Raw genomic sequence first — 23,389 nt, 5'->3', positions numbered from 1 at the left:
AGCAGCCCGGCTCCCTCCCCCTGTGCCCAGAGTGCTGCACACACTGCTGACCATTGCCAGGAGTTCCAGGGCAGGCGGCAGAAGAGCAGCAATGGTCAGGCAGGGCAGCAGCCCTGGGCTGCTCTTTGCCTTTCTCTCGTCCTGTGCAGACTCCAGACAGCCCATGGCACCAGTGTGTGCTGTGCCCAGCACGGCGCCGCTTCCCCTCAGGAGCAGCCAGCTGCCAGCTTGGCTCTGAGAGCGGAGGATTTGCCTGGGGCCAGCAAGAGGCAGCCAGGGCCAGGCTGCTGCCTCTTGCAGCTCCAAGGGCCTCCTTCCAGCCTGCCTGTGCCGAGGCTCAGGCTTCTCCGGGCTCTGCCAGGGCTCTGCTGGGGCTCCAGCCTGGCCAAGGCCGGGCCCGCTCTCACCTCACAGGCGCTGACAGCTCTGCACCACAGGAGACCTTGCACAGCACCCTCACTGCTCTTTCTGCTTTCTGTCTTCAGCCAGACTCTCCTCCAGCCAAAGAGATTTCTCTTAGGGATACAAATCCAAGTGGCAGGAACCCAAATACTCTCGAGTCACATCTGCACAACCTGCATTTGCACAGGATGTTTGTGTTGCACCGCTCCTCCTTTGGTTTTTCCTGCAAATGCCATTGCTGTTTCTGCCTCAAATAGAAATGCCACAGCTGGGAAAAACTTGGCCAGTTGGCCATATTCCAAAGGCAGTGTGGTCTGGAGAGGATGAATGAAGAGGAGCCTTCCCCCCTTACAAACTGTACCAAAGAAGCCATCAATGTCACTTTCCACCTCTAAGAAAAAACTGACAATTCAGAAGGAAATGTTGAGCTTTCTCACAGGGTCAGAAGGAGAGAAATGTTCCAAAGGAGTTGAGATTTTAGAAATTTTATTTAAAATCCTACTCTACAATCCTACACTACAAACCTACACTACCATCCTGCACTACAATCCTACTCTATAATCCTACTCTACAATCCTACTCTGCAATCCTACTCTGCAATCCTACTCCATAATCCTACTCTAAGTTGGCCATGGAGAAGACAGTTCTAAATTAATTGTTGCATTCCTGCCTCCTCCTTCCACTTCTTTACTGCAACGATGAGAGGTGCCAGGCTGGACCCAGGCATGGCCGATGTTATAAATTGATGCTGCAGAAAGGAAATGAAAACAACAAGAAAGCATGATTTTCCAATCTAAGAGCTTCAAAGGCAGGGGAATACTTTTTAAATGGAAAGGGGATTGAGTCAGAGTAGGTCAGGGGCATGGGGCAAGAGTGGCACAGGTTGCCCCAAGAGCTGGTAGGTGGCCCATCCCTGGAAATATCTGAGGTGTGAGTATCCTGATCTCTTGAAAGATGTCTCTGCTCATTGCAGGACACAGACTAGATGACCTTTCCATGTCCCTGTGTGTTAGTTTGAGATGAATTGACATTTAGGGAAAGAAGTAAGAAACCCCGCACGGAAGTGATTTCTTTGAGAGAAGCTGCTGGGAGCTTCCCCTGTGCCTGAGACAGGCCAATGGCTGGCTAGTTCTGAGAACTGACAACATTTTGCACCATTTAGAAATGAGATGCGCCTCTGTGATGATACACATTTTGAAAACCACCAGCCCAGGCACTGGCCCTCTTTGCTTCCGGAGCCCGAAGGTAACAGAGCTCTGGTGAGGCCGGCCCTGCTCGCCCACGGCCTGTGCTCCTGGGGGAGGCCGGGCCAGAGCCCAGCGGCTCCCGGGCGGGGGATGGAGGCTGCGGGACCCCGGCCCCAGGCTGGGCCAGGCCACGGCTGCTGACATCTTGCCCACACTAAACCCTCTCCCCGGCGTGCAGCGACGGCTCCAGGCCGAGCCTCCCCTCCCAGCGGCTCCCGGGCAGAGAGAGGGGCCCAGCACAGCCTGAAATCCAACACCGTGACTGCCATGACCTGGGTGAGATTGAACCCTTTCACTGCACAGATGAGACCTTTCTTATTCTTGTGGGCCTGCTAATAAAATTTGTTATTCCTTTGAAGTTTGAAGCCTGTTTTGCCCTTCTCCTAATCCATAGCTCCCAGCAAGAAATGAGTAAGTGCCCTGGTGATTTTAGCCAGCGCTAAAACCCAGCACTCCCTGTCAGCCCAGCCCAGTCTAGGATTGCTCCCCACTGTCAGCTGAACAGCACCAAGGTTGGAAGTGAGGAGGATGGGGGCTCATCTGATGCCTTGGATTTCAGTGGAGGAGGAGCCCATCCCTGGGACACTGTTTCACCTGCAGCCCTTTTGGCATTTTACCTGCAGCAGCTCCTTGGCAGACCAGCGCTGCGCCTCGCCTTTCTGCAGGCAGCAGCTCAGGAAGTCACGCAGCAAAGGCGAGAATTGCTCGGGCTGCCGCAGCTGTGGGCTCCCTTCTGTGGCTATGTGGAATTTAGCCTGGAGAAAAAGGAAACACAAGGCTCCACCTGCTTCTTTCCCATCTGGAACTGCTCTCCCAGAGCCCATTGTTTCAGCTCCACTCTGCAGTGGCAGTTTTTGCCCTGGCAGAGAGGCAGACATGACTTTCCTGTAGCATTTGGATGACGACTTTCCTGTATCATGAAAAAACCCAAGCCCCAAAGCCACAGCTTTGCCAACATCCAGCAGATCTTGCCTTGGCAGCTGATTTCATTGCCTGCTCTAGTTAGTGGCAACTACATCAGCAAATACATATTTCCTTCTCGGAGGATTCCCAGCAGCTTGGCAGCCTTTTTGGAAGAGGGATTTTGCTATTCTAAGTAACTCTACTATTCCAAGGATTCTTACATGAAAAGAATCTCTGCAGTGCTTGTTGGTCCCTTAAGCACAGCTGCCATAAAACAAAACTCATCAGGCTTTTTGTCTTGTTCTTGAAAATGATGGTAATTGGAAGAAAAGAAAGGAAATGCAGCAGGTGTTCCTCAGGGAAGGAAACAAACCTTTGGAATCTCATTTTCAACACAGACACATTAAGATGCCTCCACAAATGTATTGGGTTGAAAATGCCTGTTTGGGCACACAGGAGCCACCTGCAGCTCTGTCTCTCAGCACTCTGAAAATTTCAGGTTCCCTTAGGTGGCAAAAGGAAAATATTCATGGTGAAATCAGAAGTGTCATCCCTGTGGTAAGCCTGTGCTCGTTGGATTCTCAAGTCAATGCATTAACGCTGTGCCCATCCCAGAAAGTGCCAGGAAACAAACAGGAGGTTTTGGCAGGCTCTCCCCGTCACCAGGCTCCAGCTTGGTGATATGGAGAAAGTGGCTTGGGTTAGGAAAGAAGGTGGTCACTGAGTGTCTCAGCAGCACTGCACAAGAAGCAGAAGAGACTCTGGCTTTACAGCCTCATCTCCAGGTTTCAGGCAAGTTTCCCTGTGAGAAGAATGGGGCTGCACTTCTTCTCTCAAAAGCACTGTTTTAGAAACTTGGTTTGCTTTGAGTTTCTTTGCTTCATTTCTGGAAAGATAACAGCAGCTCTGAGATGCTTGTTTCCTATTCTTGGGGCCATCTACACAGCCAAAAGAGCTGGAACAACTTCTAAGGCAAAGCAAAATGCTGCCTGAGAATGGAGATGGTTTGGGCGAGGTAAGGCTTGAGTTCCCCCCCTGCTGCAATCAAAGCTCCAGCAGATGCTGATGTGCTGCAGGGCCATTTGTAGAAGGGGCCTTGGTGGAAGTACTTCCAGCAGATGGCCATGGGATTTTGTGCAGTGAGCAGAGAACACGGGACAGGTGAGAAAGACAGCGGGATCAGAGAGTATTTGCTCCTTACCGATCGAGCAGTGAAACTGTCATAAGGAGTTTTTTGTTCGGCCATTTCAATTGCCACAATTCCAAAAGACCACACGTCCACTTTGGGGCCATATGGTTGACACTTCACCACTTCAGGTGCCATCCACCAAGGAGTCCCGGTCACCGAGCACCGCTGATTTTGCTCAGGGGTGAGCTGAGCAGAAAGGCCAAAATCAGCTGAGGAGAAAGCAAAATACTCTTTTAATTTTCATACTGTCAATTAGGAAGCCAAGCCAGAGAATTCCACAGTGGAAGTTTGAGAATGTGCAGTTGAATTTCCTGGACAACACTCCCTGCTCTCTTTCCTTAGGGCTTTAGCCAAGGAAATATGAATTGGCTACTTCAAACATCCCCCCATTTTTTACACTTCCTCCAGCAGTGCCTTTTGTTCCCCTGAAGGTTTAGATTGCAGCTCCCTCCCTCTGGAAGGAACACACACAGACACACACAGAGCAATAGCACTCTTGGCTGCTTGTGGTTCCTTGTCATAGCTGTGTGCACCCTGCAACTGTGCCTTCAGCCCACAGCAGGGGGGACCCCTGCACTGCCAGCAGCAGCATTTTTGGGGAGCTGGCAGTCACTGAAAGCAGCCCCACACCCCCCATTCCTGGAAGGCTGAAGCTGAGCAAGAATACACTGACCCAGCTTGACAGAGCCGTCGGTTCTGAGAAGGATGTTGTTGCTCTTGACATCTCGATGGATCACGTGGTTGGAGTGAAGAAAATCCAGTCCTTGCAGGCACTGAGAGAGAAAAGAGAACCAGGGGGGCAAAAAGTAGTGCTGTGAGTTCATCGCACAAGCAAGGAACAGCTGTGGAAGGTTCCCTTTGCAGGGGAATGGGGAGGAATGGCAGAACACAGCGCCATTGAGAGCGAGAGCCTGCTGCTCCCACAGTAGCAGAGCAGCACCTTTCTCAGGAAAGGCATGTCAGCTTTTGAAAGAGCACCAGCAACTGCTGTTGTAGACTGTCCCCTGCAAAGCAGCCAGGGTGACTGCAGCTGCAGTGCATGTGCTCAGAAGCAAACAGCATTTGGGCTGCACTACTATCCTTTTCAGCTGAGGAATAAAAGAAATTAGTCTCTCTTTGTTTCTTTCCTGTTGGTTTCAAATCCTCCCAGCACACCTTTGCTTTAGAGCCAAGGAACGTAGTGCAGACAGGCAAAAGTTCAGCTAGGCAAGGTGGAGAAGTGCAAATGCCAATGGAAGAGACAGAGCTAGAATACAAGAGCAGGGGATAAGAGTACAGGAAGTGAGTCCAGGGAGTGTAGGGGCACTGGCAGACAGTTCCCTTGAGATGCTCTTGCTTGCCCATAGCCGAGCAGCAGCACAGAAACCAAGCTTGGCCCATGAAATCACTCCCCTTCTGAGCCCCTGTTTCCCAGACAATGCAGCTCAAGGCCTTGGAAGCACAGATGGGATCCCTGACCTCCCGACTGACAGCTGCAATCTCTCCTTCAGACATTTGAATCTCGTCGATGAGATCTCTCAGAGTGCCTCCGTCCATGTACTCCATCACCAGCCAGAGTTCCTCATGCACAAGGTAGCTGAAAAAAGGAAACAAGGCCATGCAGGTGAACATGCACGGCTAGGTTGGTTTTTTGCTTGAGTCTTGTTTCTGGGTCCCTTGGAGACAAGGGCAGAAGTAAAGGCATAGACATTGCCTCTAGGCTGTGCAGTGTTTGCAGTCTGTGCTGTCTCAAGGAGAAAGGCAGTTTAGGAAGAGCCCAGATAAAAAACCTGTCACGCATGGCATTTCTGGAAATAAGCACCTAGTCTTCCTGGCATGCACAGCAATGGAAAAGAGGGGCAACAATGCAAGGGCAATCCTCTCTTGGATGGTTCATCAGCATTTAAGAAACTTGAAAAACTCAAGCCCAAAGAACTGTGGAGGCAATGAACTTAGAAGGTATTGAATTCTTAAGATAGGGCTGATGCAGGTTTTTGGACAATTTTCAGTCTGCATTTGCCAGGGTGGATTCATGCAGACAAAATGCAGTCTCTTCCCATCCATTGGAGATAAGTAGAGAAATAATCATTAACAGCTCTATTTCCTGCCATGGACCAAAGTGGGTTTTTAGGCTCTCATGCTTGTAGTATGTAAACAAACATTCAAGGGATAGGACCGTGACCACTCACCTGGCTAAGTAATTCACGATCCTGGGACTCCTATTACTCTCCATGATCCTGATTTCATTCATGGTTAGTATCTTCCTACTCACTCCTTGCACATTTATTTTCTTTATGGCCACCTCAAATGACATTGAAAAGGAGTAATTGGAGAAAATTGGTAGCATGAGACCACAACACACATGGAGCAAGTGATTTTGGAATGGCACAGCCAAGCTGTGCCAAAGTGCCTTGTGATTAGACCTCATCACTGGAGTAATTAGGAAGTGACATTCCAACAGCCCATTTCTCTGCTCCCTTGGGGGTCAGTTACAGGACATGTGGCCACTGGCGATTTGCCTTGTCCACAAAGCCTGTTCCAAGTGCAATTTGCAGGCTGGCTCCAGTCTGTGCTTCTTGTGCCTTTTCAGCACAGCTCTCCTCAAAGCTCCAGCCACAGCTGTCAGCAGTGGGGAAAGGCCTGGAGAGCAGCAGAGGCTGCAGGGGCTGTTGACATTTACCTCTCCTCCTGTTGCAATGTCAAGTGCTCTGGAAACCTCTCCAAAACCCCTAGAAACAAAACAGCAGCAAAGAAAGGAGAAGCCATTTAGATCTTGCAGTGGAAGCCAGTCCAGACAGGAGAGCTCTGCTGTAAATGCCTAAAAGCTGCAGGTTGCAGGAGGGGTCTGCCAGAAGGCAGATGATGCATTTTCCCCTCAAGTGCCTGGGCACTGTGCCTGTTCCTGAAGCCTTGGGCTTTACTGCCTCAGCTCCAAAAGGCAGCTTATTCCTTCATCTCGGCTATCAGCTTCTAAACTGTGCAATTCTAATCCTGAGCATGGAGTATTTCCTTTAGCAAACTCTTGGAGAGAAATGTTCCTGAGAACTGTTATCTGACAGCTCTCATAGGAGGTAGGTTATGCTTTCAGGCAAGCAAGATTCTTCTCCTTTCATTAGTGTGGCCAGATGATTTGGAGACATCCCAAAATGCGAAGGAAATGAATCCTGAGCTGTCCCACACTTGAGAGACAAGCAGATTTCCCAGGTTCTGTTCCTTGCTGCAGGCAAGACCTTGGCAGCATGGAGATGTCTTTGACAATGCCTTCTGAGCACACTTGACAAATTCTGGCCAGTACTGAGAGATGGGGCAGACTAAGCCCGCTGCCTAAACATGTGGACAACTTGTCTGACTTCCCACTTGATGGATATTCCCCCAGTGAAACCCCTGGCCCATGGCTGTGTAGAAGTGACTGTGGTTGGACTCACCCGCTGCCAAGACTTTCCAGTTCAATGTATTTTGTGATGGGATTTTCGTTGTTCACCATTCTCCCTGAGGGAAACAAAATGCAAGATGCTGACTTTCAGGCAGAGATCCCAACTTGCAGGAGATGCCAAAGGCAGCCCCGCTGTCTGGGGCTCTGAACCCTCTGTGGTCAGCTGGGCAGCAAGCACAGCAGCAACAAGACAGGCAGTTGTGCAGTACAAATGGGCAGCAGAGAGACTGATTTTGTCCAGTCCTTGGAAGGAAATGAAGCACAGAGAGCACAGCAGGGCACAGCACAAGGCTGGCAAAGGCCAAGCATGAGCACTGACAAGCAATGGCAAGAAGACACAGCCAGCCTGAGCCCCTGACAAGCTGTGGCCCCTGTTCAGGACACAACAGCATTGCCTTGGAGATCAGACACAGCCAGGTGCAGATCAAGGCCCTTTTGTGTCCCAGCAGGTGAAGGTAGACACCAAATCAGCTGGGATCTTTTCTCAGCCCCACCAGGTCTTTTCTGAGAGCACAGCACTGGCAGCTGTTATGGGCAAGTAGCAGATTAAATGGGTTGTGCTGCAGAATCACAAAGGGCTTGATGTGTTTTCCCAGAGACTGATCTGAGCAGGGCTTGGGCCAATAGGTAGGATTCTAAGAGTCATGGGAATGGCTGGGAATCAGGTATGAAAAAGTGCCATGGATCTGAGGAATACACAGCACAGGGGCTGCAGGCTCGCTCCTGAGAAATGCCTGCAGTGCTGTTTTATCTGATCACACCACGTCGATGTGTCTCTTGGACACATCTTTATAAGAATAAAACTAGGATATTAATTACAGATTGTTATACAAGTATCTGTTTCTTCATTGTGGGCCCAATGAAAACATCTCTTGCTCTCTGTTTCTGCTGTCACCTGATGTAGTTTCAAAGGAGTCCTCACTGACAAAAATACAGCATTCTCATAAAAACCTTGTAGATGTAGTAGAGGCAATAAGAACAGTCCTAAAAATGACACCAGTAAGACACATGGGGCAGAACAGCTCTTTCAGGATGGAGAAAAAGCAAAAACCCCTAAATGCAAAACCAAACAAGGCTAAAAACTGAAAACTAAAAACGGAACCACAACAAAAAGACAAAACCCCAAAACCAATCAGTATCTCTGAAGTCTTTTGGTTCTGACAAGTGCTGGGAAGTCTGGAGTCTAATGAGAATTTAGGAATCAAATATTCTGTTCAGTTTGGCCACTAGCACACAGGACTTGCACAGATCATTTGCTGTGCCACAGCCTCCTGCTGATCCAAGAACAATTCCTGCTTCTGCCTTTAGTGGCAAGGGAATGCCAGGCAAAGCCAAGCCAGTCCAAGCTGCCCTCAGAGGCAGCAGGAACAGCCAGAGCGCTCTCTCGCTGCCTCAGAGCACAGCAGTTCCTGTGGGGAGTCCTAAATGTCTCTGGGACACCGAAGTGAGGAGGATCATTTGCTACAGCTCTGCTGGCACGTGCACACAATACACTGTCCCTCAGACAAGAAATACACCAGACGTACTCAGTTGCTCCACGAAGTCTCCCAGGCTCTCCTGGAGCTGAGCAGCAGATGTGTCACTGCTGGAAATGGACAAACTGCCCCGGCTCCACTGCTCAGCTTGGGCAACAAAGGCTCCTTTAGATGCTGCTGCTGCTGCTGCTGCTGCAGCAGATGGAATGGAAGAGCCTGTGTAGATCTGCGAGAAGAAAGGAGTTTGTGTCAGAAAGCTGGCTTGCAGAGATTACCCCGAGTTCCCTTTTCAAATGCAAGCACTTAGGAAGTTGCTGTTAGCCACATGCAAAGCTCATCAACTGGATTTTTGGATGCCCACTTCTGGAACCAAATGGTCAAAACCCAAGGTTGGTTTTAATCAAGTTGATGGCCAGTTTCATATTCCATTTTCCTGGATTTTCTGAAGGATGACTGCAACAACGACCATTCCACTTCCTCCCAAGGATCCCTTTCCCCCTCCAAGGGCTGCAGACACATTTGCAGCTCCTTGTTCCAATGTTGGAGCTCCTCCCCCTCAGTCCTCTTTTCCTGCACCATCTTCAGAAGGTGCTCAGCCTGCAGCACTTGTGCTTGGGACAGTACCTGTGCCTGCCGCCGACCTTGGGGCTCTTCATCAGCCGGCATTTGCTGGAAGCCTTCGCAGGCTGCCAGGTGAGATATCAACACGTCCACCTCAAGTCAAAGAGAACAAAGCAGTCAGAGACCACAGCTTGTCCCTGTGTGCCAAGGCTCATTGACTGTGAGCAAAGGGAAGGAGCAGGACAGCAGCAGATTCACCAAGGGATACAGACAGCTTGCAGCTTGTATTCCAAATCTGTCTGGGGGACTGTGTTCACTTGCAAAAAGCCCTGAAGAAACAAGGAGAGCAGGAGCAGGCCAGCAGGAATCCCTTGAGATGAGTGCTGGCAAAAGGGGCAAATGACTGGTGCCACTGTCCAGGGCAGCAGCTGAGATTGAGCACAGCAGGAAATGTCCTTCCAAGCAGCTGGGATAGACACTACAGCAGGATGGCACTGAGAGGCATCAGCCCAGCCCCCTGCTGCTCTGCAGAGGAAAGGCAAGAAGGGCAGAAAGCACCAGACTGCAGTGACTGCTGTGCCTATCGCTCTTTCACTCACTCGATTTTCTAGAGCCTCTTGCTGCTGAACGAGGAGATGGAATTTCTCTTCGATGATTCTTCTTTCTTCCTCCAGCCTGTTCTCCCTTTCCCTGATCCTAGCCTCAGCTTCCTGCAGCTCTGCCAGAAGCTCCTCCTCGGAGGCCTGTGAAGAATGACAGAGAGGAATGTCCATGAGTGGAGTGTCGGCCACACTTTCAAGCACCTGGTTCTGTTGATTTCCTCTCTGCCAGGGGAGATTCATCTCCTCTTCGATGCTTCTGTCTTCCTCAGGCCTCCTCTTCACTGCCATGATGGCCCTCGGAGCTTCAGGCAGCTCTGCCCGGGGCTCTGCCTCGATGTTCTGTACACACAAATGGAGAGCAAGTGCCTGGGAGCTGCCATCAGGCTCAGCTTCTTCCTCAGTTTCAGCCTCAAAATCACACTCATTCAGTCACTTCTTTCTGCTTCCCTACCCACCTCTGCTTCCACTGTAACCTCCTGTCCCGCTGCTGATCTCTGCAGAGGCTCTTTGCTTTCAGGGCCTCTGGCACTCGTGGCCTGTTCAGTCCCAAGAGCTGCGTTTTATGCCACTCTTCCTGCCCTTCACTCTGTCCCCTGCTGAGTCAGCCTTACCTGGCCATTCTCCAGTGGCTCTTCCACCTGCTGCCCCAGCTGCTCTTCCTGCTCTTGGGCTGGGAACAGCTCTCCCTCAGGCTGGCACGGCCGTCCTGATAAAACAATCTGCTCCTGCTCTTTCTCTAGGAGGACCTGCAGAGAAAGCAAGAGAAGATGGGCTTCAACTTCTCATCCAACATTTGTGGACCAAGACTCAAAGGCTGATGGGCTCCCACGTTCCCAAAGCTCTGTGCTGCTGCTCTCCTGCCTTGTTCTCTGCCCGTGGGGAAGCACAGATTCCAAAGTGACCCTGGCAGTGCAATCAGGGCCCATCTGGCACTGAATCTCCAACAGACTCTTGGACAGCTGACAGGAAATGTGGGGCATTTCTCAAGGGCCTCCTTCCCCTTCTGCTGTGTCCTGCTTGTCTCTCCCTAGTGACTGACAGCCAGCCCTGTCCCACAGCTCCATCCTGGCTCTGCAGGGGCTTCCTGGGTGAGCTCAGCCCTTGGGAGAGACACTGCTGGAGTTCATGTTCTTTTCAGGCCTGCCCTGCCACTCCTGCCCTTCTGACATCTACACTCTTGTTAGAAATCCTGCTCATTCAGGAGACAAGGATGTGTGCAATTGGATCCTCTGCTGCAGGTCAGAGAGCCTCTATGGCCACCTCAGGATATGGAAGAGGACCAAGGTGTTTCTCCTCCCTCTTTTGTCAGCTGAGAATTCTGAGTGGCACTGACAGAGATCCTCAAAAGGCCCCACCAACAAATTAATTGACACACCCCTAGGGATGCCAGTGAAGGAAGCCATGGGTCATGTAATGCATGTATGACCAAAGTCACCAAAAACCACCTAAACCATGGAATTGTCCCACCTCAGTAGGACAGGCAGAAATTTATAGGTTAAACAGGGAGTGTCAGGACAGAAGAGGCAGGAGGAGGAAAACAGCTCTGAGGAGAAAAAACAACCATCTCTAAAGGGGTTCTTAGCAACACAAGACAGCACTCAAGTACTTGCAGCTTTGCCCCCACACTAGGCTCCAATGCAGTTTCCAAAGCTGCAGACTTCACCACAAAACGTATCAAGAGAAACTTGCCACTTGTGGATTTTGCCTCAGAAGAAGGGTTCAGAACTACACAGTTTGTTTCTTTGGCCACACAGGACAAGAATGGCCGGCCACAGCTTCATGGACAACACAATCATCTCCTTGCAGCTTATCAAAAGCCAAAAGACAGGTGGCCTAAAAGACTCTGCAGAAGTGAAGAATTACTCCAGAAAACTGCAGAACAATTCTCCAGTTCATCCAGAGGTTTCCAAAAAGGGACAGCAAACAAAGCAAGCCCTGTGAGCCCCAGAAATGCCGTGTGAGCCCTTGGCCATGGCTTGGCAGAAGCCAAGAGACAGAGCTTCCCTGAGCCAAGCAGCCAGCTGCTCACCCGCAGGCAGCAGCGCTTTGGGGCCTCAGCACGACGGCTCAAAGCCCAATTTCCAGCTGCCACAGGATGGGGGAATGGCTGGGTGCTGGCAGGACTCCAGCACTCAGCATCCTCAGCCAGCAACAGCAAGTGCTGGCTGCTCAGAAACTTGCAGCTCTGCCTTGCACTAAAGACAGCAGCACCCAGCACTGGCACTTACTGTCTGGGCATGGTCAGGCTGGGCTGTGACCACAGCTGGAGGCTCGTGCTCCTTTTGCTCATTTTGCTCCTCTTTGGCCTCTTCTCCAGGAGCAGAGGGAGCCACAGCAGAGTCTGCTCTTGCTTCTGGGCTCTGTGGACAGATGGTGGAGTTAGGGACAGGCAGCTCCTATCATTTAGAACCTTATTTCTCTTCAGCTCGATTTCTACAACCAGCTCTACCAAGCACAAATCATCAGCTTTGATAGCAATGGGATTCTAAGTCTCTCCAACTAAATTAAAATGGGTTAATTCAGCCAGGCAGAAAATAGTTCTGAATTAGAGAGTTCACCCTGGCTACTATCAGCAATCAACGTTCACTCTGCAAATCTGAGCTTTGAGTTCTTTTAAAGCTCTGCAATGGAAAATTAGGAAATAGCCAACAATGCCTTTGCTATTGCTGTTGTAAACATGGAAATGGATCTTCTTTCAGCCCACCCAGCTGGCCCTCTGCACTCTGCTGCCACAGGCCAAGCTCACAGTTCCCTGCACAATTCTGAAACACCAGGAGCATCAAATGTTCCTTTCTGACTCACCTCAGGATCGGCACCTCTGAACACACGGCTCAGATGACCTGCAGTGGGCAAGGAAAAGGAACCAAATTCTTTGAGAAAACTGGAGAGAACCGTGGCCTATTTAGAGCAGCATCTGAGAAGATCTCCCAGTCTGCATTTTCAAAGGTGTCCTGCTTGACTGGTGTGGTTTAAAGCAGCAACTAAAAAATCACTAGAAAACTTACTTATTTCTTGCAGTGAGATATGGATTAGAACAAGAGCAAAACAGGCTTAAAACTTAAATGGAATAAAGAAAGTTTATTGACAAAAACTACAAGAATAAGAAACCAGAATAAAACTTCCAGAACAACCCTTTTCTCCCCCACTACCCAACCATTCCCTTGTTTACATGACAACATGGAGACAAAAAACTTTGGAACTTTGGTGTTTACAACAGTCCCAATTCCTGCTAGAGTCTTTTCATCAGTCTTTGTAGAGAAACAGAAGTCTTCTTCTGCTATCTATGGAGTTTTTCACATGAAAACTATTTTTCTTCATAGCTTTCTATTTCTCTGATGCCAGCTGCCCGGAAATCTGCCATCAGTTGTCTCCTCCCATTTCCCATCACTCTGAGGTGTGTTATGGGTCATGAGTCTAGGGATGTCATTTTTATGATTGAGTTATTCAAAGGCAAAAGTTCTCTTTATCTGTTTTTGTGAGGCCTCCTGGAAACAGAAGTTTTCTTTTTGCTTCTTAAAAGCCACAAATCTTCAACTATTACTTCTCCCCCTCTGTTCCAGCATCTCACAGTGTCACAACTACTTCATCATTTGCTCAAAATCCACACTTGGAAACACTCCATTCCTCCCAATATACTCTGTCATGAATTAAAGGAGTTTTTTTCAGAACACTACTGTCCATGCCCATAGCTTTAACAGAAAAATATTTCAGCTTATTAAAGCATCTCCTTATTTCTCTTCCCCCTCTCGATTTAATGTTTTTCTTCACTCTCTTTGATGGGTAGATGGTTGATCACTCCCTCTCTCTCTCTCTGGAAAAAAAGGATTAATCTGGAAGTCTCATGCAGGCAGTAAAAGAGTTAAAATCTTGCTAAAGCTGCAGATGTTGATGGTGTCAGGTTTCAGTTCAGTGGCAGAAACTGCAAACCAAGTCAGGCTGGCCGGCTCTGTTTCTCCCCCCACCCCGCCCTCTGCAGCCTTGTCCGACCTGGAGGGGGGGAGGAGGCCGAGACAGAGCCCTGTGACCTCGTCAGAAGCCAGAAACCAAAGAGAGCAAGAAATTCCCGGCCTCACATCTTCAGGTGGTGTTCACAGGTTGATCTCACTTCTCAATAGTTAAAACCGCTGCCAATTCTCACCCATGGCCAGGAATTAGTCAGGAGAAAAAACTCCCATCAGCCTCCAGCAGTTTCAACTTCCCGAGCTCTCAGAGCTATCTTAAAAGTAAAGTCACCCCAAGAGATTGAGCCAGCAAAGTGAGGAAATGCCAGACTCTGCTGCCACAGGCTCTCCCATGGAGGGAACAGAAGCCCTGCAAATGCTGCTCGCAGCCCCCTGGCTACAGACACCCCGTGTTTTGCTGAAGGTGTTGACAGGAGCTTTACCAAACCAGGGGCATCCTCATGGTCTTTGTGTTTCAATAGCAACCCGGTCACTAAGAAAGAGCAGGGAGACCTACAAAAGCCAGCTCAGGTTCCAGCCAGGGAAAACCTCTACTTACGTGCCAGGTTGGTGAGGTAATAGCCGGCATAGCCAATGCCATAAATGGCGCAAACTGCAACAGCGAGCTGCTCCATCATTGTAGCACTGCTGTGCCAGTTTGCACACTCTGCTCCACCACAAAAACAAACAGGGCTCCTGTCAGTGTGCAGCTGCCCACTGACAAACGCCTCAAGCAGGAGGATGCTCCTGCACTGAGCAAGCCCAAGAGCTGCTCTGACCCTGAGGCCTTCCGTGCACCAAGGCAACCTTGGGATGTCACCACGACAAGGTGGCATCCATGCCCTGACATCACAAAGCCAATGCTCTGCGCTGCTCTGGGAATTGATGCAGAGCAACCCAACCTTCCCTACAGCAAACACAAAATTGCCTGGCAGGTTCTCCTCTGTCACAAAGGGTCACAAATCCTTTGGTGGGCTGTGGGAAATGGAAAGACAGAAACTTCCACAGATACTGAAGGGTTTCATTTCCAGCCTTGGAAGGAGCTTGGGTTCATGCAATGCTAAAGGTTCACAGACGTTGAGTCGAGAATTCGTAAGCTTATGTTCCTATAGCTGCAAGTAAGAATATGCCATAAGTAAATAAAAAACTGTATTGAGTGAGATGGTGGAGAGTTTTCATCTGTGATTGTGTGATTTTATAGAGTAAGCTATGAATCTAAATATTATCCTAAGAAGCACATGTGTGTAGGTGAGCTAGCAGTGTATTGGGTGAAAAGCAGACACAGTGCAGCAGAACTTGGCAAAGGTGAAAGGTGATTAAGTAATAATAAACCTCTTCAATTTAGTGCATTAGCCAAAAATCTCAAATTAGCGAATCTCAGCCACTGCACCAGGCTGAAGCTGAGGATCCCCAGCCAAGCTCAGAGGGAGGAGAACACAGCATTTGTGGGATCCTTTCCAGTCTGACTTGCTTTAGCTGGAGCCTGGGGGAGGAGAGAGCAGGAGAAGGGTTGGCTGAGTCCTCTCCCCTCTGCCTTGCCCTTCTCTGCTGGATCCTCAGTTCATCCCACACCCACCCCAAGACTCCATCCCCATCCTACTGGTGCTGATGGGATTAAAGGAGATAAAGAGGAGATAAAAAAGATAGAGAGGAGAGAAAAGGAGAAGTTTAAATTCAGTTTAAATATGAAAGAAATACATATGTTAGTGCATGCTGAGAGTTCCAAGGGAGCTGAAGGGTTTGGGAAGGGCCAGGAGCCCGTGAAGGGCTCAGGAGCTGCTGCTGCCGGGAGGGAGGAAATGCACCAATGGCTCCCAGCAGAGTCTGTGCTTTGAGGCTCTTTCCCAAACAGCTGCAGGAGGGAAAGCAGCTGAGTTTGGAGGAAGAGTTTTCTGCTGAGGTTTCCTGTTTGGAGCTGTCACAAGCTTGAGCTGCTCAAGGGAAACGCGGCTCTGCTTCCAGCAGGGCCCAACTGCCCGGGAGCACAACTTGGTTCCCTGGCCCTGAGCCAACGGGCAGCAGCAGCTTCTGTTCCCTCCTGGCTCTTGTGTCATTTCCAGCAGCACAAGGCACACCAAGAAAAGCTCCTCCAGAACATGCCATGAGAAACACAACCTGATTTCATTGCATGAAGGAGCTCTGACAGTCCCACGGGCTCAGGTTTGTTTGTCAGTGAACAGAGCAGGGAAAAGCACAGACACATTCCCTGCACAGGGAATTCACAGGAGGAAAGTGCAGCGCTGGAGGATGTGCTTGGATACAACGTTCCCACGGCAGTTTTGGGGATAAAATCATCAGCAGAGAGAAAAGAAAAAGTCCTGCCAAGGGTGGGCTGGGGAGGGCTGGTGCTTCCCGGGAGGCTCCTGAAGCTCAAGAGGACAAAGCCCAGACCTTGTCCAAGCTGCGAGCTGGGTCTGAGCCAGAAACCAGGGGGTGGCAGAGACATTGCTGCTGAAGGGCTTCAGATTGCCAAAGCTAAAGTGTCCAGCATCAAGGAACAACTTGAGGTTACAGAAGTCCCAGTGCCCACGTTCCATCCCCTCATTTCAAACTGAAAGCAGAGCTCCACTTGTGACTCTGCTTTTTAATAAAGAATGTCAAACTTCAACAAAATTCCCTTAGAAAGACCCCATGAAGGTTCACACTGTGAGAGCTCACTCGAGGCAGCCCCAGCTCCTGCCCTGGTTCAGTCCCTGTCAAGCCCACTGTGCTTTCCAGCTGCTTTGCTCCAGCTCCTCCCAAATCACCACGAATTCCACTGAACTGAAACAAATCCAAATCCTCGTGGGTCGGGACAAGGGCAGGGAGAGGTCACTCAGGGATCACCAACAGGGGCACAACAGCCCAACATGGGGAAATGCACTGAACTTAGGACTGAGCAAATCAGACCAGGAGAATGAGGATTAAAATCAATCTTGAGAAACACCTCCTCCCGCTCCTGAACTTTTCTGTCCGGGCCGCTGCTCGCGGGGCACAGAGAGGGGCCTGGCCTTGTCCCTCGAAACCTCCCTGGGAATCGCCCCAGAGCCCTCAGGCTTCCTTGTGCCCATCCCCGGGGCCCCTTGTCCCTCCCAATGGCTCCCGTGGCTCTCCCAGTCCATCCCAGCCTCTCCCAGTCCATCCCAGCCTCTCCCAGTGACCCCGCCTGTCCATCTCGCCTCTCCGTGGATCTGCCGCCCCTCAGCCAATCAGAGCGCGTCTCTCTGATGACTCATCTGTTGCCGGGCAGATCCACAGAGCCGAGAGCCCCGCGCTGGACTCGGCCGCCCAGCGCCGCGCACTTCATTCCCAGTCCCTCCCAGTGCCACCACAGTCCCTCCCAGTGCCACCACAGTCCCTCCCAGTGCCACCACAGTCCCGCCCAGTGCCACCACAGTCCCTCCCAGTGCCACCACAGTCCCGCCCAGTGCCACCACAGTCCCTCCCAGTGCCACCACAGTCCCTCCCAGTGCCACCACAGTCCCTCCCAGTGCCCGGGAGTCTCTCGCACTCCTTTTAGCCCATTCCCAGTCCATTTCGAATTCATTCCTCCTTCCACTCCCAGACATCTGCGCCTTCATCCAGTGTCCCAGTATCCACTCTCATCTCTTTCAGCGCCTCCCCAGTCCCTGACAGCCTGTTCCCGGTCCCACCCGACACCACACCACGCCTCTCCCATCTCTCCCAGTTACCCCCCAAGCTCATCCCAGTCTGTCCCCGCTGATCCCCAGTGCCCATCCCAGCGTGTCCATCTCGCTGGTGCCCTCCAGCTCCCAGCCCGGCCCCGGCCGCCTGCTCTGCTCCCTGATGGATTTCTCCCCTGCCCACATCCAGCTGAGCTGCTCCCAGGGCCAGCAGCAGCTCTCGGGCCACGTGCTGGCCACTGCCGTGCTCCCCAGCGGGGACTGGAGCCAGCAGCTCCTGGTGCTGCTGGAAACCGCCCCCGGCAATGCGGGCTCAGCTCCAGCTGCCAGGTGGAGCACGGCAGCCTGGAGCACCCCCTGAGCCGGCACTGGGGCACGGCCCGGCCCCCACAGCGCCGGGGGCAGCGGGGGAGGCACTGGGGGGGCCCAGAGGGGGATTGGGGTGTGCTGGGAGGAACTGGGAGGGAGTTTGAGACAGACTGGTTTAAACCGGGAGAGGGGTTTGGGGGTCAAGAATGGCTGGGAAGGGGTTTGAAGGATGCTGAGGAGGGTGAGATGGGGTTCTGGCGTTCCTGGTGGAAACTGGGAGGGAGTTTGGGGGTGCTGGGTGTCACAGGGAGGGATTTGAGTGAGCCTGGAGGAGCTGGAAGGAGATTGGAAAGCAGGGATTGGGATGAGGTTGGTTGTGCTGGGAAGAGACTGGGAGGAGACTTGATGAGTCCTGGTGGGGCTGGGAAGGGACTGGGAGAGGGTTTGGGGGTCCAGGGGCAATGGGGAGAAATCGGGAGGGGGCTGTGGGATCCTGAGAGGAACAGGAGGGGCTCTGGTGGATCCTGGGGAGGCTGGGAAGAGACTGGGAGCGATTTACCAAAATAGCAATATTGATCCGCTGTTGCTGCCCGCTCGGCCCTTCACGCCTCGGCTAGTTCTGGCCGACGGCAGCGGCAGGAGTGGGGAACCAGGCGAGCACTGCGTGGCTCAACCTGGAACCTCCAGAGCTCCTCTGCGCTCTGGCGTTATAGCTCACAGGGCGACACGGGTTGTGGCGAAGGGAGAAAGAGTGCTCAGGCTCTCCCAATTTCCCAGGACCAAGTTTATTCCAACAGGTGTAGGGGAAGGAGACAAGGTACGGGCCAGAATTGAAGGGAAGAGGTCTGAGCCGAGAACACTGGGCACCGCCCTGCGCCAGGTTTAAGGACTGTGGGCGGCCCATACAGCGACCAATGGGACAGCAGCAGGGGAGGAGTTGTGGGTGGGGATTACAATACGCAGAACCAATGGCAGGGACCCGGGGGAGGGAAGGCAGTTGTACAATCAATAGGGCGTAAAGGAAGGCATGATAGGCAGGGAAAGAACTGGAACAAAAGGTGGGGTTTACATAGATTGATAGGACTCGGGGGCAGGATTGGGGTGATGGATGGGGAACAATCTGGAAAAAGGGAAGGGTTTACAATGATGGGCAACTGGGGACAAACCATTTTGGATAACGGGGGAGCAACTGGGATAAACCAACTCTGAACTTAATAAAACTAAACAAATTGGCGGCAACAATCCAGTATCAACATCAATCTGTTAATGGACAAAAATCCTCTCCAACAGTTTAAAGTTACAAAGTGGATGTTTAATCACAGCACTGGGCGAGTGCGGGAGTCATCCCCTTAATATGCACTGCAAGTTGAAAAAAGATTCCAGTGTCTATTTACAGAAGTCTTGAATATCCAAAATATTAATACATATTAATACTAATACATATTCCTAATGCTTAACACCTCCCATGCTCCACTTCAGACTAAAATTCATGGTAATGAGTTTAAAACGTCACTATGCCTGCGTGGTTAACTCCGTAATTTGAGGAGGGGGTAGTTTTGGCGAGGAGGAGTTATCAAGAGATGAAGGAAAACTGTTCTTCCTCACTCTCACCTTTCTACCTTTACAATGGTTGACATTACAAATGACATTTGGTACAACTCCAGTTTCCTCCCTTGTGACATTTAAATGGGTTTCCAGATGTAAGGTCTGTGATCTTCCTGAACCCGTTTATCAGTTTCTCTTTTCTCATGATAAGCACAGCTGAACAAACATACAATGACAAGTAATTTTTTACCTAAGTCCAAGACTCATTATCTCAAATCCTGCTTCTCACTTCATCATCAACTCAAACTAGTTCCACAAAGGCCTATCTCTAGCTAAGATCTCTAATTTTTCTACAATACCTAATTATTTAAAATTAGTGACCCCAAAGGATGTTTCAGAATGTCCTGGGTGGGCTGGGGGACACTGGGAGGGTGCTTGGAGGGGCTTGGGGTGTCTCTGAGAGGTTCTGGAGGTCCTGACCTTTGCAGACCCCCCAGAGATGCCGTCAAGCACTGCCCACAGCAAGATGCTGACGGGAATTGGAGTCTCCGTGTTGGGCTTTGTCTTCCTGGCACTGGGGCTCGGCTTCTACCTGAGCAAGAATGTGAGAGGGGGTCCTTAGGTTGGGATATCGCCTTCCCCAGAGTGTGTGTGCTCTCCTCAGGGACCCCAAGCCTGGTGTCACACCCTTTTCTTTGTCCACAGAGCTCCTGAAGCAGCGGCAAAAGGTTCTCCAGGATTGAAAGTTAACAAATCCACTCTCCCCAAGGAATTCCCATTGTTGGTCTGTGTCCTGATGGATTTTCATTCCCCTGCTTTCATCCAGGTGCCCACAGGGAGCCAGGAAGATGTGGAGCCTCCCAGCCAGGTGTCTTCCCAACACGCATCACCAGGACCACGGATCACCAGGGCTCTGCCCAACGGGGGTCACTGGGGATCATCCAACGCCCATCCTCCCATGGGGGATGGAGCTGGAGCAGCGCACGAAGCTCTTCCCGCACTCGGGGCACTCGCAGGGCTTCCCTTAATGGTGACTCCGTTGGTGTTGGGTCAAGTGAGAGCTCTGTGAGAAGCTCTTCCCACACTGGGGACACTCGTAGGGCCTCTCCCCAGTGTGGATGCGCCGATGTCTGTTGAGGTGAGAGTTGTGCTTGAAGTCCTTCCCGCAGTTGGGGCAGCGGAAGGGCCTCTCATCTGTGTGAATCTGCTCATGTACGAGGACACAGGAGCTGGTCTGAAACCTCTTCCCACACTGGGGACACTCGTAGGGCCTCTCCCCAGTGTGGATGCGCTGGTGTGCCCTCAGGGCAGCGCTCCACCCAAAGCTCTTCCCACATTCCAAGCAGGTGTAGGGCCGTTCCCCTGTGTGGATCACCTGGTGTCTCATCAGGTTAGAGGTATCTCTGAAGCTCTTCCCACATTTCCCACACTCATAGGGCTTTTTCCCAGTGTGGATCCTCTGGTGCTGGAGCAGCTCAGAGCTCTTTCTGAAGCCCTTCCCACATTCCAAGCACTTGTGGGGCTTCTCCCCCAGATCTGAGCTCTGGCTGGATCTCTGGCCGTGTTCCCAGCACTGGGGGGATCTTTCCTCCTCGCAGCTCCCTGAGCTGGGTTTGCAGCCCCTCCTCGTGCGGCATCTCTGGGGCTTTTTCTCCTCCTCTTCCATCTGGACACAGCTTGGGAATGAAAATTCCTGGTTAGGAGGAAAAGGAGAGGAGAGCGCCTTGGACTGGGGGTTCCTCCATGCCCAAGTTCATCTCAGGAAGTCATTTGTCATCTTGTGTCTGTAACAAACCAAAACATCAAGATTCAGCCGAGACATCAAAACAAAGATCAGAAACTACCCAAACACCAAATTCAGGAAAAACCCCCTCCAGAATACAAAGATTCAGCCCCTGCAAAAAAACAAAGCACCAACATTTAGCCCAATAAAGTTCAGAAACACCAAGATTCAGCCCCATCAAAATCATGGATCCCCTCTCCAGTCACCTCCAGGGCAACACTCCTGGGACTGCACATACAGGGAGGGTGGAACCTTGTGCTGCTTCCTCTTCCTGCTCCTCCTCCTCATGTGTTCCTACTCTTCCTCACACTCTGCTTCCTCCTACTATTTCTCCTCCTGAATAATCCCACCTTTTCCTCCCACATGAATCCTTTGACCATTTTGTTCTTCAACCCTGCTTCTCCTTCCCTTCTCCTCCTGCCCCCAGGCCCAGCACCCACTGCCGCCTCCCTCTTCCCCCCCAGTCCCACAGCATCCCACCGCAGGGGCACGGATGCAGCTGGGCCAGCTCGGCCTGGGGCAGCGCTGGGCTCTCGGCCACTTCCGCCCGCACTCGCTCCCCACTGCAGCCGCTCCCGCCACCACAGCGCGGGGGGGCCCGGCCTTGGCGCTCCCCCCTCCCACCTCCCCAAATTTCCCTCCAGGGGGGCGCCAAGGCCCGGGGAGGCACAGGTGGGGTCCAGGTAAGACCATTGAGGGAAGAAAATGGAATGTTAGAAGGGCATCCTGGACAAAGGGATGATGACCCCAAAATCTCTCTCAAGGGTCCCTTGGGAGCATGTGGAGGTCGTTTGCACATTCTCCCAGAGCTAACTAGGGATATGGACACCCATAGGGGCAAGAAGGGAAGTCCAGAAGGGATTCAGACAACAGGGGATGGATGGTGTTGGTGTGCTGGGAAGGGATTGGCTGAAGGGGAGTGTGCAGGAATGTGCTTAAGGCAAGAAGCAGCAGGAGGAATCCATGGGGTAAGAAAAAGGATAATGGAAAAGAGGAGGAAGAAAAAATACTGAGGACTGGGATGTTTTTCAGACGGGTCTTATCCTCAGAATTTGCCAGCTGACTCAGATCCTTTGTATCCCAGTTTCCAGGAGAGGAAAACAAGGAGGTGAGGATTTCAGGGGGTTTCTCTGAGCTGGGAGCGGCAGGAACGGGCGCAGAGCTGCGGCACCGGGAGCACGGGCTGGGGGCCTGTGGGGAGCTGTGGGGCCGGGCCGGGGCTGTGGGGCAGCCGGGGCTCAGCGCCGGGCGCTGCCTGAGCCCAGCACCCCCCGGGCAGGGCCGGCAGTGGCCCCCGGCCCCCAGGAGGCTGCGGGACGCCCCGGCCGCTGCCCGGCCCCGTGGAGCTGCCGGCCCTGCCCGCCGGGGGGGCCGCCTTTGGACACTGCGGCAGGACAGGGACCGGCTCTGGGATACGGGCTGGGGAGGGGAGCCTCAGCACAGCCAGCACGAGGAAGGAACAGCTCACAAATGGCGATTAGACCTGCAAGGATCAAGATCAAATATCTGGCAGAGCCATGGCTGAAGTGAACCCACTAGTGTGGGCAGCCCCAGGGAAATTGGCAAAATTAGATATGGAGCCTCTCCAAATTTCCCTGAAGCAACCAGGACAAGAGGTGTCCAAAAGCAATCCCCTGTTCCAAGGGAGGGAAGGAAGGGCTCACAGTCTGTCTGGGAGTCCTGCTCAAGGCACGGCTTGGGGAGCCAGGGATGGCTCCCTACAATGCTCCTATCCTGCCAAACAAGAAATCCAATGGAATCCACAGAATGCTGCAGGACCCAAGAGGAAGAAATGAGACGATGAAACCGAGGCCCCCCACACTCTCAGATCCTTACACCAGCCTGAACCAGGTGCCCTCCTCACACTGCTGCCATTCAGAGCTTGATGCAAAAGATGCTTTCTGGGGATCTGCCCACTTCCAGAGGATGCAAACACAATTCTGTCTTGGGCTGGCAACAAGAGCTAGAAGGGAAAATGCTCAAGACATGGACGGTCCTTCTGCAGGGATGCACGGAAGCACCGGCCTGATTGGGGCAAGCCTTGCAGGAAATATCAAAGGAATTGACCTTAACCCCCAGGGACTGGCTTAATGCAGGATGTGGATGACTTGATCCAGTCAGGAGGACAAGTAGAAGAGGTAGAGGAAGCCTCTGTGAAATGGCTTCATTTTCAGGCTAAAAAGCAGCTTTGAGTATCTGGAAAAAAATGGCAAACGGTAGAAAAAATGGTTAAATATTTGGGACCTATTTTAACTGAAGCTTTGTCTTGTATTGACCCTGAGAGGGTTCAGGGAATCTCAGAAAAAATGTTACCCAGGACTAAAAAGGAGCTGCAGCAATCCTTAGGATTAACAGGGAATTGCAGGAGCTGGATTGAGGATTCTCTCTTCTAGCCAG

The 23,389-nt window shown here is 51.7% G+C and overlaps 2 protein-coding genes across 2 annotated transcripts; both read right to left on the bottom strand.

The window, feature by feature from the left end:
- Nucleotides 1-871: 871 nt before the first annotated feature.
- Nucleotides 872-14,508, bottom strand: LOC147646301 (serine/threonine-protein kinase PAK 1-like). Its single transcript, XM_086873653.1, has 12 exons — nt 12,594-14,508; nt 12,020-12,151; nt 10,403-10,537; nt 9,253-10,130; nt 8,680-8,854; nt 7,146-7,209; nt 5,910-6,449; nt 5,200-5,317; nt 4,415-4,514; nt 3,754-3,950; nt 2,267-2,404; nt 872-1,150 (listed from the first exon to the last, which is right to left on the bottom strand). Exons 7-12 carry the CDS (start codon nt 6,146-6,148, stop codon nt 1,049-1,051), a joined length of 894 nt encoding a protein of 297 aa, XP_086729779.1. The 5' UTR covers nt 6,149-6,449; nt 7,146-7,209; nt 8,680-8,854; nt 9,253-10,130; nt 10,403-10,537; nt 12,020-12,151; nt 12,594-14,508; the 3' UTR covers nt 872-1,048.
- Nucleotides 14,509-20,159: 5,651 nt separating this feature from the next.
- On the bottom strand, nt 20,160-21,280 carry LOC147646300 (uncharacterized). The gene is made up of 2 exons (XM_086873628.1): nt 21,231-21,280; nt 20,160-20,948 (listed from the first exon to the last, which is right to left on the bottom strand). The coding sequence occupies exons 1-2, from the start codon at nt 21,278-21,280 to the stop codon at nt 20,234-20,236; spliced, it is 765 nt and encodes a 254-aa protein (XP_086729754.1). The 3' UTR covers nt 20,160-20,233.
- Between the last annotated feature and the right edge of the window lie 2,109 nt (nt 21,281-23,389).

This window comes from Cyanistes caeruleus, unplaced genomic scaffold (genome assembly GCF_971803275.1).
Source record: "Cyanistes caeruleus unplaced genomic scaffold, bCyaCae1.hap1.1 HAP1_SCAFFOLD_102, whole genome shotgun sequence".
Taxonomy (NCBI): domain Eukaryota; kingdom Metazoa; phylum Chordata; class Aves; order Passeriformes; family Paridae; genus Cyanistes; species Cyanistes caeruleus.
This window is presented reverse-complemented; position numbering and strand designations above follow the sequence as displayed.

Bases quoted from the DNA above. Each gene is read 5' to 3' on its own strand.
- LOC147646300 (XM_086873628.1), bottom strand. From the start codon at position 21,280: ATGAGGAGGAGGAGCAGGAAGAGGAAGCAGCACAAGGTTCCACCCTCC. The intron at 20,949-21,230 runs GTATGTGCAGTC...TTGGGCATGGAG, and splicing joins CACAAGGTTCCACCCTCCCT to GAACCCCCAGTCCAAGGCGC.
- LOC147646301 (XM_086873653.1), bottom strand. From the start codon at position 6,148: ATGAGGTCTAATCACAAGGCACTTTGGCACAGCTTGGCTGTGCCATTC. The intron at 4,515-5,199 runs GTCAGGGATCCC...TTTCTCTCTCAG, and splicing joins TTGCAGCTGTCAGTCGGGAG to TGCCTGCAAGGACTGGATTT. The intron at 3,951-4,414 runs GTCAGTGTATTC...CTTTCTCCTCAG, and splicing joins CGACGGCTCTGTCAAGCTGG to CTGATTTTGGCCTTTCTGCT.